Source organism: Diprion similis, chromosome 2 (assembly GCF_021155765.1).
Source record: "Diprion similis isolate iyDipSimi1 chromosome 2, iyDipSimi1.1, whole genome shotgun sequence".
Lineage (NCBI taxonomy): Eukaryota > Metazoa > Arthropoda > Insecta > Hymenoptera > Diprionidae > Diprion > Diprion similis.
The window spans coordinates 8,654,547-8,672,652 of record NC_060106.1 but is presented as its reverse complement, the minus strand read 5'-3'; the positions used below and the strand labels follow the sequence as shown (position 1 = coordinate 8,672,652).

Here is an 18,106-nt window from a genome sequence, read left to right as displayed (position 1 = left end):
CGGTTCGAAGTCGAATTCTGACTAAGCGGTGCCAATCTTGTAAACAGATGCTACCCCCCCTCCCGCACTGCTACGCCTGGCTTTGATTTTGGCAAAAAATGTCAACAAGCACTAGCTGCCAGTTCGATTACTGGTTTTGGAGTGGGGGCAGAGATTGAATGTTGTTGGTTACCACAAAATTTTTGTACCACGGTTATTCAAATTACATACTTTGTAGCGTATATTCATTATCTGAGAAATAATTATGTAATATGCATACTATGACTAACTTGAGAATGTGTTACGTGTAAGGATTATGGAAATAGAAGTTGACTTTATTTTTATCATTTGATTTCATCAGCTGATAATATTATCAAATGTAAAATGTCGTCGATTGTTATTCATATTCTAGATTTTGCTACATCAAATATTCAAATTTAAAACTCACATCTTAGGTAAAATAGAATAACGACATGACAGAAAATTTTCCACCAGTTAGTGTAATCGATTTAGTTGTTCTAAAAAGAACCAAAAGAAATTACCTGCTTATCAGTGACTGTAACTTTTACCAAATGGATTTACACGTGGTTTTTTGGCGTTCTACTAAAAAGTACTCTCGAAATTAACCCGAAAATTACATCAAGGGTAATTCATTTTTCCTCCAATTCAGGGTATTATGACAAAAGTATTCAGCTGTGACTAAGATAGACCACAGCCAGAAAAAGTAAACGGTTACTGCAGTGCCATTGTGAGTGAACGGGTCATCCCCGTGCATTTGATAAACTCGTTGCTGGTCTGCAAATTGAGATTCTTGAAAGCGAATTGCAAAATTCGTTGGGAGAATTCGCATTAAAGCTGCGATGTGAATTAAATTCCATATTTACCGCAGTATCTCCAGCTGTCCGCAGAGGTGAAGAATTACGGTTACTCGCAAACTGTCTATGCCGGTGTGTGCGATGACCATTGCAGTTCCCAAGGTTACCTCGAACACGTACCTAATCTGGCATCGAAATAAACCATGATAAAAAAACTTTAAGACATTCTCGACTCAAAAACTCACCCGATAAATGGGGCTATGACTGAAGGGAAAAGCGTACCAGGAGATTGATCACGTGATGATATCGCCCTGGTTGCTGATGTCATCGTGAACAATATCCAATAAATCATCACGACCGTTAATAAACGTTGAAAAAAATCCCGGGTACTTAAGCATGATTCGTCGATGAATTTAGATTCCCACTTTCCCAGTCCGATTGGATCTGTCGAAGATTTTTCATTCCTCAAAAATGACTGCGCAAGTTGAATTGCAATTTTCTTATCCTTTGAATATTTCGTCCTGGATTTTTGCCTGTAACTTCCATATAAATTTTCAATTGGGAAAAATTACTTGCTCGGAAGTTTCGAGTTCGTGACTAACAGTAACAATAAATGCACCGACGGGGATACTTTTGTGCTTAAATTTGAGCAGATAAACAATTTGCGTGACCGAAAATAATGACGAAGTATAGGCGAATAATGGATGCTATATGTATATGAGCTTCTGGTCTCGAACGGCTGGCGCATAATTTAACTGTAGAAATACAGCCGGTTCGCTACGAGACTAAAAATTCAGTGACGCTGAATGATAGCTTAATTATTATTTAACTAAACTGTGTAATATTCTCTTAGACATCAAATTCAATAGCACCTTATAGTAGTACGAGTTTATCGCATCGCTCTGGTGTGTCGCTCTCAATTTTTAGAATTCGCATGAAAAACAATTGTTGGGGTAAATTGATAAAAAGTAGTATTTTTAATTTATAGATACTTAACGTATTTAAAGAACCAGCAGTTCTGCGTTCTTCCTTCTTATTTTCACCCCAAAAAATATTTTACATTCTTCTAATTACGTCACTACTGATTTTATCTGCTCTTACCTTTCACTTTATTCTTGTCTCAGTTTTCGTCTATTCACCGCCACTGACCGTGTGTGCTTTGTAGTTTCAATGGTTTGGAGCATATTTCTGTTTTCGACAGTCATTGTGTGACGAATAATAAGCTTTGGTTCTGTTTCTGCGACAGGAAAAATATGCAACTTTTAGTTATTGGAAAGAATAATCCTCTCACTGCGAAGCTTCGGTCTTGACTAACCCGCCCAGCTCACGCCAAAGTGAATCATAAATTCAATCAATGCAGTCGACGCAAATCGATTTCAATCGACAGTAAGTGGCGATTCCCGTGCAGACACACTGTATGAATGCCGAGTAAAAAGTTCATGCATTTTAAATTCCGCAATGTGTCCTGTCCACCCAACTTGAAGGAATCACGACAAACTCGAACGACGAAAGTGCACAGTTGATACAACTAATGCCAGGTGTACGATGAAAACTTTGAAACTTGATAGAGCATTGAATAATAAAAAATTTATCATGTATATGGTGGAGTCGCAATGTCCATAAAATAGCCTTCTTATAGCTAGGCAAATGGTTATAATTTCATAGTACGGTCTGGTTTTTGCTTTATGCAGTCTTCTGACCAAACGGATTGTTCTAGATGCAGGTCTAAGGGAACAACGAGTTATTGAAACTTCAGCCATTTCGCGACTAAGATTTTAATTGAGGATAATGCTCGTGGAGCAAAATATTTTCCATACTTTTTTTATTCATCGGTTTTGAGACTTTCCCAGGTAATAGTCATAAAGAATTGCAACGATAGGAATCAGATTGTAGGAATAACTCAAAAATGATCCTTTTCTTAGTTTTTGACCATTTTCAATTAAATTCTGATCTCCAATAACTACATCATTAGGTATTCGAAGTTATCAGGTAAGAAGTATTGTTTTTTGTTGAAACTTGAAACGAACTACGAAATTTGAAAGCATGGCGTATGAATAAACAAAGGTCACTTTAGAATGAAACATATTTTTTAAGCTCTCAGATAAACTGTTTGCCTTTTCAAAGAAATCAACTAGCAGACATATTTAAAAATTTTTTTTTGCAAGCGGACATAATGCTTCGTTGCTTATCAAAATCAATCAAACGAGTTCTCAGATTGTAACGAAAGTTCTCTATCCGTTCTCAAACCGCGATACAAATAATGAGTTTAAATAAACTGGATAAAAAAGTGTGATGAAAATAGATATACCTATAGGTATATGATACAAAGCTGAATGGGCAACACTATTATATAAATTTCATAGGCACGATCCAAAAAACAAAGATTTTATTGAATTCATTAGTTATGTAAATCATTTCATAAGTCAGATCACATATAAAGATCAAAAAACATTAAAAAATCCTATTTATTTGTTGCTATGAACAAGGGTATGAGAAAATGCAGGTTTCACCAATTTTTGATACTATATAGAGTTCGCGTTTAATATCTGTATTTGTTACAATAACATCTGCAAAGTCTTTTTCGGATGTCACAATAACGAAATTGCGAAACATTTTTTCTAGTTCATGCGTTCATGTTCTCGTACCATTGATCGAAATGAAAAATAAGCTTCCTCGACTAAATTTTTACGTAAATCGACAAACTAAATAACAATTGAAGTACATAAAAGAAGAAATCGCCACCCACGCAGCGCATTAAATTTGAATAATTACAATATCAACAAGTCTCAATAGATGCACGTGTTTTCTGCATTCCATATTCTACTTAATTTATTCTGCAGCTTGCTCAATCGGTGTTCCCATTAGTTTTCTTTTGTCCTGCATTCATTGAATGGCTGAGATTTCTCTAAGCATCCGCCATACTGTAAGCTCGTAGAGTAGAAAGATATGATGCAGCTACCTTGACTATCTATAAGCATGAGCAAATAAAGATTATAAAATGGTTTAACGTCTAGGAAACAAAAAACAATACCGGATTGATAGTCGGCCGAAGAATGCACAGATATAAATGACAAATTGATAATGTAATGAGATTACTTACGACTGTGAAATTTTCTAACGTCAGTGGAAAAAACTGGACAGCGCTAATCTCAATCGGCTTCTGTGCTCTCATAATTATTATTGACAATGAGAGATTTATGGATCTTTCGAAATTGTACCATTTACAACTGTAGATCGCCAATCCGAGAGCAAAACCCTTGAATAAGAAAACGTGCATTGATTGAATGCGAATGCTACAGCCATTAATGAGCAGCATGCGTTGAATTAATGTTAACTTTTTGTAGCTAGTCTGCCGATTTATGTTAGTTTTTTTGCAAAAATAAAAGGGGTTCAGTAAGTCAAGTTGATAAGTATTATTTCCTATACAGTGCGGTATTGTGGAAAAGAAATTAAAACGTAAATTATATTTGACAAGGCACTGATTTTGATATATCCTGAGTGTGAATACTCAATCATTTAACTACACTCGTAAATGAGCACAGGATTTTCCTGTGATTTGTAAAACTGGAAATACATTATCGTACAGTTATTCTTGCTTACTTGATTGGTCAACGAATCACCGGCAAAACAATAGATAAAGGCAGTCTCCAGTGATCCGATAACGAAAAGTCCAAACTTTAAGAGAACTGTTTTGCTCGGTCCGTTTTCTTGTAGTTCCTAAACATCATTTTGATATTAAAAGAATACATTGGTGGGCTTTAAGATTCAAGATCTTCAAACGCACCATGGGTTATGATTTTTCTTATAAAAATTGCAAATGATTTCACAGTTATTTTAATAGCATAAACAACAAAAAGTTTCGCCTGATTCACCATCGGAATGCCTATCAAATTATGTTTCTGCATGCACTGCAAAATACTTATGGTGCCACTATAAAGTACTTTCAGAGTTGAAAATATTTCTGCCTACCTACCATGAGAAATGAATACTCAAGGAAGCAAAGAGCAAACATACATGCCATTACATGCTGCAGAGCAATGAGACTGTAACAGTCTTGCAGCGTGGCAGCTACGCTAGAAGTAGAATTATATTTGCGAGATTAGCGAGTGAAATGCTTTTTGGTAATAATCAGGAAACGAGGCAATGAAATTTACTTCAACAGCACCTGATGACGTTTTACCATTTCTCTAATCTGCGTCTTGTGATGTTCAGGGTGTGACGGTTCATAAGTGATTCCTTTAACGAAATGTCTGGAAAATAACGAAAAAAAAAATTATCATCGAGCTCTTTTTATTTGCCACATGTTATTTTCTATTCATGCATGCATAGCGTACTTCAGAATCTTGAGTTGACTGCTCACGTGGAGAATCGCAGTAACGAAGAAGCCATCTATTGCAGTTGTTGCCAGAAATGTTGCTACCATACTAATTATTTGAGCGACGACCAAGAACTTGAATTATTCAAGGTTCAGTGATTGATTGAGGGCTGTTTTTACTGCTTCGAACATTACGTGTCACATATACTTTTGCATTAGAGTTTGATCAGAATATTAACATTTCATAATCACCTGAATAATATAAACTGATCGGTTGTAATCGACAGGATACCAGCTGTATGGCATTGGCAAGAGGTTATACTGATCAGTATTGTTGCCGCGATGGTTTAGAGAAAGAAGGGAATCAGTCGCAAAATTAATGGTTGCAATCGTAGCTACGATCAAAAAGGTGTAGACGAAAGCATTCGAAGCTTGATAATGATTGGTGATTATTCGTTGAGACTCCGGCACACTTTTATAAATCAAAGTACCTTTTCTCAACTTGACCCAATCTTCGTCCATGGATCGCATAAGCTTTTCGCACAGTTTCTTACGCGAAGAAAATGTAAGCCACTTACAGAAAATGAGTATCATTGGACTTGACATACTTAAGTTGTTGATGAGTTTATTCACGTCGTGTCTGAGCATGACGAGACCACCTACTGAACCAGTAGCTAGAAATATCAAACTCGCCGAATGAAAAAACCAGATGAAACGGTACCAGTTTTGATATTTTTGTCCTGGCCAAACTCCCAAATAAATCATAACGTAACGCAGTCCATAAATCGCTTTGGTGAATTGATTGCTGAAATTATGGTTGCCCTGTGTAATCATGTCTTCAGACTCTTCCGACATTGTGTCTTGCACTTTTCACTATAGAAAATTTCATCGGCCGAAGAAGATACTGATCTACTCGCCGCGGAGATTCGTTCACGATTGACCCACGCAGTCAGGCTCGGGATTAGAAATTCTGTCGATACAGACAAAGCACTCTGCAATCATGCAGTGGCAAGGAACATTCCACGCAGAGATGCATGCGCTGTGAGCGAAGTTCATGAATCTTAAATATTGGACGATATGTCTGGCGGACACAGAATTCAAAGTATCAAGGAGAAGTTGGACGATGGAATCGCACACTCGGATCAAATAATTGCCGATGGGTATTGAAAAGTTGGAAACTATACGCAAAGCTTTGAATAAAAAGCGGACTGCGGTGGAGGGAATATTTTTATGGAGGGGAGACTCCGTCTTGTATACGTTCGATTCAGGTTGCAAAGTGTGGTTTTCACGTTCGACTAACCTGGTAACAATGGATAGAGCTGACTTACTTGTACTTGACTTTAACTTTTCTAGACGATAATGTGCTTGCAAAAAAGTAGATATTGAAATACGAATTCAATTGTTGCAGAAAAATCTAATCGTAGCAAATTCTGACTACCTTTTTTTCATAAACTCATTCGTGATATAAAACTATTAAAATGCGTTGGGTTTTCGAAGTATTTTTGCCTTTCTTTATTTGTTTTATTGAATGGTGCTAAATTTATAAAACGTGCACTGTCTTTGCAGCTACACTTGAATATAAATCTGTCTAAACAACGTCAATAAGCAGTGGTTGTTCTATCGATCATTGGTTATGGATTAGGGAAAAAGTTTAAATGTTGTTGGTTACCACCAAATATTTATACCACTGTTATTTGAATGCGGTACTTTGCAGTTTGTATTCAGAAAATTGAATAAGGGTGAATGAAGTGATCAGTAAAATAATGAGAGCGAAACATTGTTTGTGAGAAAAACACAGTAAACTATAGTCCTTTAGTAAATTTCCTAATGTTTATCTATAACACAAAATTATCCACACGATGCAACTACAATTCAAGTATTTTAACCTGCTTCAACAGTTCTAACTACTTAGTTAGTCTTGTCCGTATTCATCGCCCTCAGAACCGAGAGATACGATACCGCTGATTTGATTAGCTAGAAATTGTATGAAATGTAAAATGTCGTTAATAGTCCTTCCATTCTAGACTTTGTTCCACCAAATATTTAGAACAAAAACTCACCGAGGTAAAATTGGGTAATGACATGACAGAGAATTTTCCAGCAGTAAGCGTAATCGGTTTCGTTGCTCTGATCATGATCAATAAAAATGATCTACTCACCGATGGCGGTAGTTTGTACCAAGTGGCTTTATAGGCAGCTACTCGTATCAGAATACCCTACATCAAACAAATGATCTCTAAAAAAGTACTCTTCAACTCGGGCCAGAAATTGCATTCGAATTAATTGAATTTTGGCTCGATCCTGGGCATCACAGAAGAATTATTTACCTGGGACGTTAAGTAATCTCCAGCCAAACTGTAAATGAATAGTTGCTGCAGAACCATTGTAAGCAAAAGGCCGAACTTCACGAGAACCGAAGTGTTGTTCGATTCCATTGCCTACAAATTATGGTTTTCAGATTGTAGTGAGGGTAGAATTAGGATTGAACTTTTTAAGTAGGCGATTTCAAATTTTAGCGTACCTGTAGAACACTGAATCCTGCCAAGCAAATATGTAGTGTGCCTGCGAGTAGCTGGCTCAATAAAATTCCATTAAAGGATTTCTCCAGACTACGAGCTGAACTAGAGAATGTTTCAGGTAAAAAATAGTAAATCGTTACCTCTGACCTGCTTTATCGAATGTAACTCACTTTGTTATCGCCTCGTGTCGTTCGACTATGAACTTCACGTCGGCCCACATGCTTTTAATGCTTCGTTCCTCAGTCCGAAACTCCTCAATGCAGCTCCTTGTAATAGGATAAACAAAAAGGTGAAGATTAAATACGAGTAGATCTCATTGCGTCATAATATTTCAAGAGAATTCGATATTTGTGCGCAACTCATTAGTCTGTACGAATAATCAAATAAAGACGACTTTGTACTGAAAATCCCAAAGTTTATTTCGCAAAAAAATTCCCATCGAATAGCAAGCATTTGATCAACTCGTTGCTAGTCTATAAACTGAGATTCGTGACAGTGAATCGCAGAATTCCTCGGATGAATTCTCACCGAAGCTATGATGTTATTAAATTCCATACTTACCGCAGTATCTCCAGCTGTCCGCAAAGGTGAAAAATTACGGTGACTAGCAAACTGTCTATGCCAGTGTGTGCGATGACCATTGCAGTCCCGAAGAATACCTCGAACACGTACATAATCTGGCATTAAAATAAACCATGATAAAGAAACGTTAAGTCATTCTCGATTCAAAAACACACCTGATAAATGGAGCTGTGACTGAAGGGAAAAAGGTACCAGGAATTGAGAGGAAGTTTGTTGGCAGTCGGTGGAGATTGATCACGTGACGATATTCTCTTGGTTACTGGTCCGATGGTGAACAATATCCAACAAACCATCACGACCGTCGTGTAAACGTTGAAAAAAATCCTTGGTACTCGGGCATGATTCGTCATTATCTGACGACGTCGTAGCGCCCCCGGATCGTCCCTTCGTGAATTCAAGTTCTCACTTTCCCAGTCCGATTCCATGCTTTTCAGGATCTGGTTCAGCGGCTTCACTTGCGCCCTGAATAACCCGTACTTGATGGCTATCACCGTGACTGGGATGGCTTGACCAAGCACCGCGACCAAACGCTGGAAGTCCTTCCGAGCATTAATCGCTCCGCCTAAAGTACCGCATACGCACACCAAAAATCCCACAGCGTAAAACAACCAAATCACCGTTATTCTCCAAGTTTCTAGCATCAGTGGCCAAGATGCGATCAAACTCAATCCATGCCTTACGCCCCCCATTGCCGTGTTAAAACTTGTTTCTTTGGTCCATGGTATCTCGGGTATCTGCCGGAGATTTTTTATCTCTCTAAAATGAGCTAGAAAATTCGATTGGAAATTTTCTTTTCCTTTGAGTATTTTGGTCCCAGATTTTGGACTGCAGCTCGTACTTTCATTTTCAGTATGAGACCACATCTCTGTCGCGAAAATTCCGGCTTGTGACGCTCACTAACATGAGTCGAGTCATAAGTATACCGATGCGATTAAATTTGATTAGATAAACGAGGTTGCGTGACTATAAACGATGACAAATAACAGGTGAATAATGGACACTAATTTTCTCCAAGTATCTGGTCCCTGACGAATCGCGCATAATTTAAATGTAAAAATACGGGTGGGATCTTACATGACTGAGAATCCAATCATATAAGTAGCGATTATTAGATTGTTATTCTCGAAGTAAACTGCGCAATATTTCTTTTTTTAATTCATTGTTCCAATTGTATTTTATAGCAGTATAATTTACTTGCCATTTTATTACAGTTGTACGTTTCTATCGACGTTTGCGATTCGTAGAAAGAATGATTACCTGCACTTGTTAATCAAAATTCGTGCTTTCAATCTTACAACACTAGTGAACCCCGAGTCACTGGCACTTTTAAATTTTGTTCCTTCATTTTCCTCCGAAAATATATTCGACATTCTTCTTCCATAACTCGGAGGATCGTAAGAGTTGTGTTCGATAAAACGTCTGAGGAGCAAAAGACAATTGTAAAAAATATGGAATTACGATTGACAACTTTCATTAACGTCTTTCAAACTCACTGAAATTAGTACCTCAAAATTTCAAGTCGACCTCACAAGTGCAAAACGTCGATTATAAAGTTCCTGTCGATTGATCCGTTCGACAGTACTGCTATCGTCGAAATTATCGATTGACTCATTATCACTGCTAAAAACTTGAATTATGCAAGAAACAATTATTCTGTGTATTTTTTAAATAGTGAAATTGCATTAATGTCCGATACCAGACCATGAAAATATGTTAAGAATTTCATTATAACATAAATTACGTTAAAGACAAAAACGATTTCTTATCTTTGGAGATTAAGTATTCGGAAAATAACTACCTGAATATTAGAGCTCGAGTTCTTATCCAGAGAATTCCAGATATTCGGTAGAGACAAGAGTTGATTGCATCCTGTTCCGTTACTAGTAGAGTCTTGAGTTGTAATCGCGTTACCGGTAAAATTGCCGATAGAGGCTCCTTCAATGGCCAAACAGGCATAAAAGAAAACTTTTGCAATATGAAAGTGCGATTCCCTTACATCTTTGCTATCCGACAAACTTTGATTTATGGATGAAATTTTTTCTACGTCATTCGAATCCTTTTCCATGGTACAAGCAAGCTTCCCCGTCTTATTTTTACGGTTAATCAACGAAACAAATTTTAGAAAGACATAGGTCATCGGTATGACTAAGTCTAGGTCATCAACGATTTTGACCATATCGGATCTCTGCAAGTGAAGACTAGTCACTGGACAGAGTAATCGACAAATTAGATCAATCGACTTTAAGTATGCCATGTTATCGAGCCAACCACTCGAGTTAATTCGTGGCCACATCTCCAAAAACTTTATAAAGAATCGCAAGGTATAAAATGAAAAGTTCGGCTCATCGTGGATCTTATCATTCTCGATAAGTTTTATGGTTTTGGTGTTTTTCAGCATTATTCTTTTCTAGAGAGTCACGAAGCGATTAATAAAAGACTCGAGCTCTATTTCGCAAGCTCGGGATAGGCAAACTTTCGGCGACTGGGAAGGATGATCTTCTCACTGTGAAACTTCAGTCTCGACTAACCTGCCGAGCTCAAAGTGAATTAAAAATTCTATCGATATAGTCCATGCAGATCGATGTAGTCGATAGTAAATTTTGTTTTCTTTTACCGTGTAAAAAGTTCATGCATTCTAAATCCTGCAGGATATCTTGTCCCCCAACTTGAAGGTATCACGACAAACTTTTACAATGGAAGCGCGGACTCGATAGAACTAATTGCAAATGCAGGATGAAAAGTTCCAAACTTGATAGACCGTTGAATAAAAAATGGACTGTGCATATGGCGGAGTCGCAATATCCAGCGGATACCCTCCCCCTGTCTGGATTCAGGGTTGATTTCGTCGCCCTATGTGTTTTTTACCTGAGGAAACTTTCTCACAAAAGGATTGGATGAATCGATACATGCGCAGTCATACGTTATCGCATGATGATCGCCTGCCTGTGAAAAAGACTCTTCTGAATACGAGTTTAAATGAACGAATTACTGAAACCCTAAATTTCCATGACAACAAAAATAATGAAACTGAATATTTTCCATTCTATCTCTATTAATTGAATATAACACTTTCCACGATATTAGTTATACATGAGTTCGGAGCGATGAAATTAGATTGTGGACGTATGTACTCCAAAATGACAAATTATTATTCTAAAAATTGCCGTACGTTGTGTCGAATGCAATGACATAATTGATAAAGTGGAATTTTTATTTCAATCTCGATAGTTTTTCCTGGAGTATTATTCAAATCTCGTAAACCATGCGCATTGTTCCTCCATTGAAGACCATGGTCAAAAGTTTTTCCACAGAAGTACGAAAATACATATCAATTTACACACGCGAGGAACAGATAATTTTTTTATTCGAATCTAATATTAGTCTAATCTGCTGTAGAGTTCACATTTATAGAGAAAAATGCCAGACAAATGATGATTGTCAAATATCTTGTCTGGTAGTAATAAATAGCGAAAAGTCCCGCGATTAGAATCTTCCTACTTGTCACTCGAAAAGTAAGAAATGAAAATATCCGTCCATGCTCTCTACCGAGAATTTTCCAAACCCTGACGGCATATTTCGTTCAGCAGCCGATAGCAGGCATCGATTTCTACGGCGTACCATCAACTGGGATAAAGAGATTCGCGGGTTCCTTACCTTCCGTCAACCCCCGACGCCATCCTCAGGATAATACTGGATAGCGCACCCTCGACGGTCCTGCAGATTTCAACCACTGTTTCAGAGATGGAAGCACCGCATACCATCCAGCCACCCATTGCCTGAAAAAGCAGCTGATCGCAAGCTGTACGCGGTATCGTTGTCATGGCGAAAAGCTCGTGCCCGGTGTGTCCGAAATATTCAACGAGTTGTTTGGCGAGTGGTTGGTTTCGAATTAGTTCAAGTAGTGTTCTTCGAGTTAGTCAGTGCCGTAACCAATCACCCTGAGTTTATGATAGCTAAATCCGTGCCAGGATTCATCACGTGAGTGTCAACAACCGCCATGATGGCCCGGTGTGTGGATTAAGCTGCGTTCACAGGGTATCAGGATCCCGTTTCGATGAGATGTGAATGGCACCAGTGGTTCAGGATGCCTCTAAAGACTGCTGCGCATCTGTAAACGGTAAGAATATTTTAGCGGGTGCAAGTTAATGTTGCCAGTAAACGTTACGTTGGATGCGAAACCTGATACCAGCAATGACGAAAGCTATAGAATGCATTCATATATCAAAATGTATTCGTAAAATGTTGATGAACACCTTGGGATTAAATCAATGTCCAGTTACTGCGTGATTTTGCGATATTTGCAACTGTGAAAAGCGTTTGCAAACCATCCATCATGGTACATGGAGCTTGTGTTGAAGTTCAGTCCCATTTAATGCCGCATTGACTGTCGTTACCTGCTACAGGATCCCGAAGGTTGCTACAAATCCAGTGCCTATTCAGTAGCTAGCTATTTGGCTTTTTCAATTTGTGGTGATTCCGAGGTGGGTGATCGAGCTCCTTGTTAACGTTGTATGTGCAATAAAACTACTTCGAAGGATCTGATTAGATCTACTATACGACTGCAGATGCTTCCACCCATTCCAACAACGCCGTACGTCACTCTAAAAGTCACGGTACTTACACCACATGATCAGCAGCTAGTACGTATTCATGAAGAGTCGGGTCAATTTTGGAAAATATGTTCCGAGGGTGTGCGGAGTACGCATAACTCTAGTCAAAACACTACATTTCGGCGAATGACCTTTTCGTTGCTAATTTGATGCAATCAATCAAGCGAATAATCCGGCGATGAATTAGTAGATGGGTAGATACTTCGGAAGACTGGAGTGAAATTATCGGTGGCTGACCAACATTCTACGTGTTTTCGTGAAGTAAATTGGATTGTGTACCTTATACTTGCAATTCGAATAAGGTTATGGATAACTGTTCCGCCGAATGTTTCAGTTTTATATTATAAGCAACGATTGGAATATTCGTAAGGTCCAATTATTGTCGAATAAATGCAAATTATATAATTGAATTGACGTTTAATAGGTATATTATTTGCAGAAACTATTTCAGGTAACACAATAATGGAATTACAAAATCGATAAAATTTTATCTACTACGTTTATATTCGTATATTTTCGGTTAAAATGTAGGCTTTACCTTAATCACGCATTTTTTGCTCAAGTCGACAAATAAAAAACCGATTTGATTCCATAAAGATATCATCACGCACAAATAGCATGAGATTCAAATCATTACTATGCGAAGGAGTCTCGACAGATGAACATAATTTTTCGGATTTCATATTCTACTTAATGTGTTTTGAAAACTGTTCGATGAATGTCCCCACAAAAGTTTTTTTTTGCCCGTCGCCGATTGACTGACTTAATTTTCTTCAGGCTTCCATCATGCTGTAAGCTCGTAAAGTAGAGAGATACGATGCAGCGGCTTTGACTATCTGCAAACGAATGCAAATACCAGTTATAGAGTTATTTACCGTTTAGGAGACAGGGCAGAACATCTAATTGGCATTGATACAGAGTATACACAGACATAAAGGCCGAACTAATTTTTAAATCAAAGTACTCACTACTGTAAAATTTTCTAACGTGAGGGGGAAAATCTGGGCTGCGCTAATCTCTATCGGCTTCTGTGCTCTGATCATTACTATCGATAATGAGAGATTAGTCGATCTTGAGAAACTGTACCATTCACATCTGTAGATAGCCAATCCGATAGCCATCCCCTTAAAAATGATGAGGTGCATTAATTTGAGACGAATACATTATCAGTTCGAAGATACGTTCGGATACCGCCTAAATTTTTTATTGATTTTCGAAACTTAACATTTTTTTCTTTATGCTATGCTATAGCTAGTACCTTTTGTTGAAGAATTTCATTTTTTAGACCATACCTGATGGAGAAAAAATTCCACCATTGGTAAAAATTTTCAAAATGGGGTTTTACTAGATTACTTGGTGGTGTAACCTCTCAATTGAGGCTGGGTCTAATTTAGGTTAGTCAGAAATTGGATGGCGAAACAATAATATGATAGATAAAATGATGTTACACGACAACGACCATTAGGACCGTAGTGGGGTAGTGAATATATTTTTGAGTTCATGTTACACACATACTGTGTTGCTTTCACACGTCGAATTATGTTTATACTCCATTTGCGTGTAGAGTTCATAAAAATGTTGTTGATTTCAACGAAAAAATGTTCATGGATATGCAACGATTTATAATTATTCATTTTTTTTCTTTCAGCGGCTCATTCTCCAAAATTTTAGATCTTTGTTCGGGTAATAGAACGTTCTAATGAAACAAAGCGTAGATTAGATAACGAAGGGGTTCGGATGACGGACGTTCGGGTAAACAAAATTCTATTGTATCATATTTTGATGAGGCTCTGATTTCAATGAATCCTCAGTTTGCTCTATAATCGTTCTCAGTTTTTTGATTTTCCCGCGATATTCGTGCACCTAACGGGAGTGGAATTTTTTTGCAAATCATAAAACTGCAATAAATCATGATGATTTAATTAATCTTTCTTACTTCATTAGTTAACGAATCGCCGGCAAAACAGTAGATAAAGGCAGTCTCCAGCGATCCTATAGCGAAAAGTCCGAAGGTTAAGAGACTCGTTCTGCTAGCTTCGTTTTCTTGTAATTCCTAAACCACATTCAGACGTTGAATAACCGTTAGTGAAACTCTTGAAGCTTTTTCGCATAACATAAAATTTTCATTGTCAACAATGTTTCACGACAGAGTATTTTCCCACTTGTTTGAAATTATTCCATTGAGTAGCCATGGTTGTTATTTACAGGTGCATAGATATTTACGATATTTGTTGAAATATTCTAACGTCATAAATTCGTGTTGTTTAAAAAGATCCATAAGCCAAAATTTTTCTAACGAAAGTTTGAAATAATGACACCATTATTCAGCATCAAAAATGAAAATTGCTATCTAATTTGCAATTTGATGATTTTCAATCAAATTATGCCATGAAGATTCAAACCATCAAAAAATATCACTTCTGTAGAGTGCTATCAGAATTGAAAAAATCTACTGCGTACATACCATGAGAAATGAACACTCAAGAAAGCAGAGCGCAAGCACACACGCCATTACATGTTGCAGGGCAATGATGCTGTAACATTCTTGCAACGTGGCTGCTACGCTAAAATTGAAGAGATATTGTTTGAGAGGTAAGTGAAGAAAGTACTTTTTCAAAACAGTAGCCGATACAATATGACTTACCTCAACAGCACTTGATGGCGTTTCACTATTTCTCTCACTTTTTTCTTGTAATTTTGAGGATGCCACGGTTCGTAAGTAATTCCTTCTATGAAATGTCTGGAAGAGAACGAGACGATTTGTGGGATCGAATTCTTTCAAATCGACAGATTTTATCTATGTTCATTCTTCACACATGCTCTTCGTACCTCAGAATCTTGAGTTGACTACTGAGGTGTAGAATCGCAGCAACGAGGAAGCCGTCGATTGCGGTTGTCGCCAGAAACGTTGATAGCATACTACTTATTTGAGCGAACACTAGGAACTTGAATTATTCAAAATTCAATGAACCACGCAAAGTTATTTCGTATTACTGTCAAATCTACTTTCACCCTAGTGTTTGATGGAAATTCACATTCCATATTTACCTGAATAATATAACTTGATCCGTTGTAATTCACAGGATACCAACTGTAAGGCATCGGGAAGATTTTATCCTTATCCAGATTATTATCGCGTTGGTTGAGAGAAAAAAGAGATTGACCAAGGAAATTCACGGTGGCAACAGAAGCCAAGATTATGAAAGTGCAGACAAAAAAATTCGATGTTCGGTAGTAGTTTACGATTATTCGTTTGGAATCCGGCACACTTTTATTGATAAGAGTATCTTTTTCCAAGTTGACCCAATCGGCGTTCATGTAATGCATAAGCCTCTTGCACAGTTTTTTACGCCAAGCGAATGTAAGCCATTTACAGACAATGAGTATCGTTGGACTTGACATACCCAAGTTGTTAATGATTTTGTTCACGTCATGTCTAAGAACGATGAGACCGCCTACTGAACCGGCGGTTAAATATATTAAACTTGCCGAATGAAAAAACCACACGAAAAGATACCAATTCTGATATCTTTCTCCTAGCCAAATACCTAAATAAATCATAACGTAACGCAGACTACGAATCGCTCCGGTGAATTGATTGCTCAAAATATGGTTGCGTTGTATAATCCTGACCTTAGCATCTTCCGACATTGCGTTCTACACTGTGTTACAATTGAATATTTCGTTGGTAAAAGACTGAAATTGAAGCAATTGCTGCGGAGTTTTGTTCACGACTGACCAAAGCAGTCAGAGTGGGGATTAGAAATACTGTCAATACAGACAAAGCACTCGGCGATCAGGCGATGGCAAAGGATGTTCCCCGCAGAGATGCATGCGCTGTGGGCGAAGTTCATGAATTTTGGATATTCTGCGATGTGTCTGGCGCACACGGAATTGGAAGTATCACGGCGAAGTTGAACGTCAGAATCGCACACTCGGTTCAAATAATTGCCGATGAGTATTGAAAAGTTGGAAACCACGCGAAGCGTTGAATAAAAAGTGGGCTTTGACGGAGGGAATGATTCTACGGACGGAGGGTTTGATCGTGGGGTGGAAAAACTTGCCTCTGCTGGGTGAAACTGAATACGTTCGATTCTGTCACGTGTTACGATCCTACGTTCACCCAACTTTGTACGAACGAATGGCGTTGATTTACTTGTACATACTTACAACTTCTCTAGCTGATGATTTGCCCAGAAAATAATACAAACCTGGATACATATTCAAATGTTGCAAGAAAATTGAATTCAAACCGAACTGTGTCCGACAGTACATGGTGACAGTAGAACCCAGCAAGTGTTGATAATTTTCTTCAATGCTAATACGAATCCAAGGGATTTTAAAACGTCAATCACGAGTCTGAATTTGTAGTTCGAGATTCGGATTGAATATTATTATTTCGTTGTTCCGTGAACTTGGAACCTGCAGTGTGAAAACGGGAAGTTCGAGGACTGGCTCATGGTCGGCCTGAAGACGCTTGTTTTTCCGTATAAAATGTCGTATAAAAGACCTTCAACTTTTTTTCATCTTGCGCTGCCGACATGCCTCGGATTCACAATGTTTTTGGATTTTTAAACATTCATCTAATGCTGAAAAAATAAATAACCTTTCAATATCCTGGAATAGCAGTTATTCAAACGAGAAACAAAATGATGCTGTATGCACCATTGTGAATTGCGACACAAAATTACGCTACCAAAATGTTTTTCAGATAATTATTTGTAGAAAAATTTGTTCAAATCCTTAATATAAGAGCCATCCTAAGAAGTACATGAGCTATTACCACTCTGAAATTCGATAGCGAAAAAATGGTGTGGTATTCTAAGATCATTGACTGTTAGAACCGCAGTCTTCTGCATCCAAGAATAGGAGACTTCGCCATTCTAAAACATGTTTCAACTCCATATTGAAGAAAAAAACAATATTTTAATGGATGCAGGATTTTTCGCAACCGTCTACCTCGATTGACGTGGAAATTTAGTAAGAAACCATATATCCAGTAATTGTTCAGGACACTCGAAATGTCATTACAACTTGTAAACTCAACAATCCTAGAAATCGCGAGTAACTACTTTCACTGTAGATTAGACCATAAGTTTAGATCATAACCCAGTAAAGAGGAATGCAGGTTGAGCAAAAATATTGACTCACAAAGAAGTAACGTTATTGAATTCGAATGAACGTTAATTTATTTTCACATTTATGGATTTTCGTCAATTCAGTGTGTACAATATAGTGAATTCTAATTCTCAACTAAACTCAACGCATTGTTGACTACGTGCGTGC

At 37.6% G+C, this 18,106-nt stretch overlaps 3 protein-coding genes across 5 annotated transcripts; all 3 read right to left on the bottom strand.

Moving 5' to 3' along the window:
- Window positions 1-3,503: 3,503 nt before the first annotated feature.
- Window positions 3,504-6,052, bottom strand: LOC124411501 (odorant receptor 22c-like). 2 transcript variants are annotated; one of them, XM_046890647.1, is made up of 7 exons: window positions 5,362-6,052; window positions 5,129-5,244; window positions 4,949-5,044; window positions 4,768-4,867; window positions 4,395-4,511; window positions 3,895-4,050; window positions 3,580-3,762 (listed from the first exon to the last, which is right to left on the bottom strand). In XM_046890647.1, exons 1-7 carry the CDS (start codon window positions 5,962-5,964, stop codon window positions 3,700-3,702), a joined length of 1,251 nt encoding a protein of 416 aa, XP_046746603.1. In that variant the 5' UTR covers window positions 5,965-6,052; the 3' UTR covers window positions 3,580-3,699. The 2 variants fall into 2 exon arrangements, with proteins under 2 accessions (XP_046746612.1, XP_046746603.1); XM_046890656.1 differs by lacking the exon at window positions 3,895-4,050 and having other exon boundaries at window positions 3,504-3,762.
- Window positions 6,053-6,932: 880 nt separating this feature from the next.
- On the bottom strand, window positions 6,933-9,073 carry LOC124416241 (odorant receptor 4-like). Its single transcript, XM_046897169.1, has 7 exons — window positions 8,366-9,073; window positions 8,190-8,305; window positions 7,799-7,894; window positions 7,631-7,730; window positions 7,437-7,547; window positions 7,170-7,325; window positions 6,933-7,083 (listed from the first exon to the last, which is right to left on the bottom strand). The coding sequence occupies exons 1-7, from the start codon at window positions 9,071-9,073 to the stop codon at window positions 7,018-7,020; spliced, it is 1,353 nt and encodes a 450-aa protein (XP_046753125.1). The 3' UTR covers window positions 6,933-7,017.
- A 4,415-nt stretch (window positions 9,074-13,488) lies between these two features.
- On the bottom strand, window positions 13,489-16,900 carry LOC124411514 (odorant receptor 22c-like). 2 transcript variants are annotated; one of them, XM_046890668.1, is made up of 7 exons: window positions 15,869-16,900; window positions 15,650-15,765; window positions 15,465-15,560; window positions 15,285-15,384; window positions 14,757-14,873; window positions 13,789-13,944; window positions 13,489-13,656 (listed from the first exon to the last, which is right to left on the bottom strand). In XM_046890668.1, exons 1-7 carry the CDS (start codon window positions 16,469-16,471, stop codon window positions 13,594-13,596), a joined length of 1,251 nt encoding a protein of 416 aa, XP_046746624.1. In that variant the 5' UTR covers window positions 16,472-16,900; the 3' UTR covers window positions 13,489-13,593. The 2 variants fall into 2 exon arrangements, with proteins under 2 accessions (XP_046746624.1, XP_046746632.1); XM_046890676.1 differs by lacking the exon at window positions 13,789-13,944.
- Between the last annotated feature and the right edge of the window lie 1,206 nt (window positions 16,901-18,106).

What these genes read in the sequence shown, in the direction of transcription:
- LOC124411514 (XM_046890668.1), bottom strand. Translation starts at nt 16,471, where the DNA reads ATGTCGGAAGATGCTAAGGTCAGGATTATACAACGCAACCATATTTTG. An exon ending in AGTCAACTCAAGATTCTGAG is followed by an intron (nt 15,561 to 15,649) that starts GTACGAAGAGCA and finishes GTTCTCTTCCAG; the next exon opens with ACATTTCATAGAAGGAATTA. An exon ending in CGTTAGAAAATTTTACAGTA is followed by an intron (nt 13,657 to 13,788) that starts GTGAGTACTTTG and finishes ATTCGTTTGCAG; the next exon opens with ATAGTCAAAGCCGCTGCATC.
- LOC124411501 (XM_046890647.1), bottom strand. Translation starts at nt 5,964, where the DNA reads ATGTCGGAAGAGTCTGAAGACATGATTACACAGGGCAACCATAATTTC. An exon ending in CGTCATCAGGTGCTGTTGAA is followed by an intron (nt 4,868 to 4,948) that starts GTAAATTTCATT and finishes TTCTACTTCTAG; the next exon opens with CGTAGCTGCCACGCTGCAAG. An exon ending in TTGAGTATTCATTTCTCATG is followed by an intron (nt 4,512 to 4,767) that starts GTAGGTAGGCAG and finishes AATGATGTTTAG; the next exon opens with GAACTACAAGAAAACGGACC.
- LOC124416241 (XM_046897169.1), bottom strand. Translation starts at nt 9,073, where the DNA reads ATGTGGTCTCATACTGAAAATGAAAGTACGAGCTGCAGTCCAAAATCT. An exon ending in GTCACAGCTCCATTTATCAG is followed by an intron (nt 8,306 to 8,365) that starts GTGTGTTTTTGA and finishes TTTTAATGCCAG; the next exon opens with ATTATGTACGTGTTCGAGGT. An exon ending in GGACAGCTGGAGATACTGCG is followed by an intron (nt 7,895 to 8,189) that starts GTAAGTATGGAA and finishes TCCTATTACAAG; the next exon opens with GAGCTGCATTGAGGAGTTTC.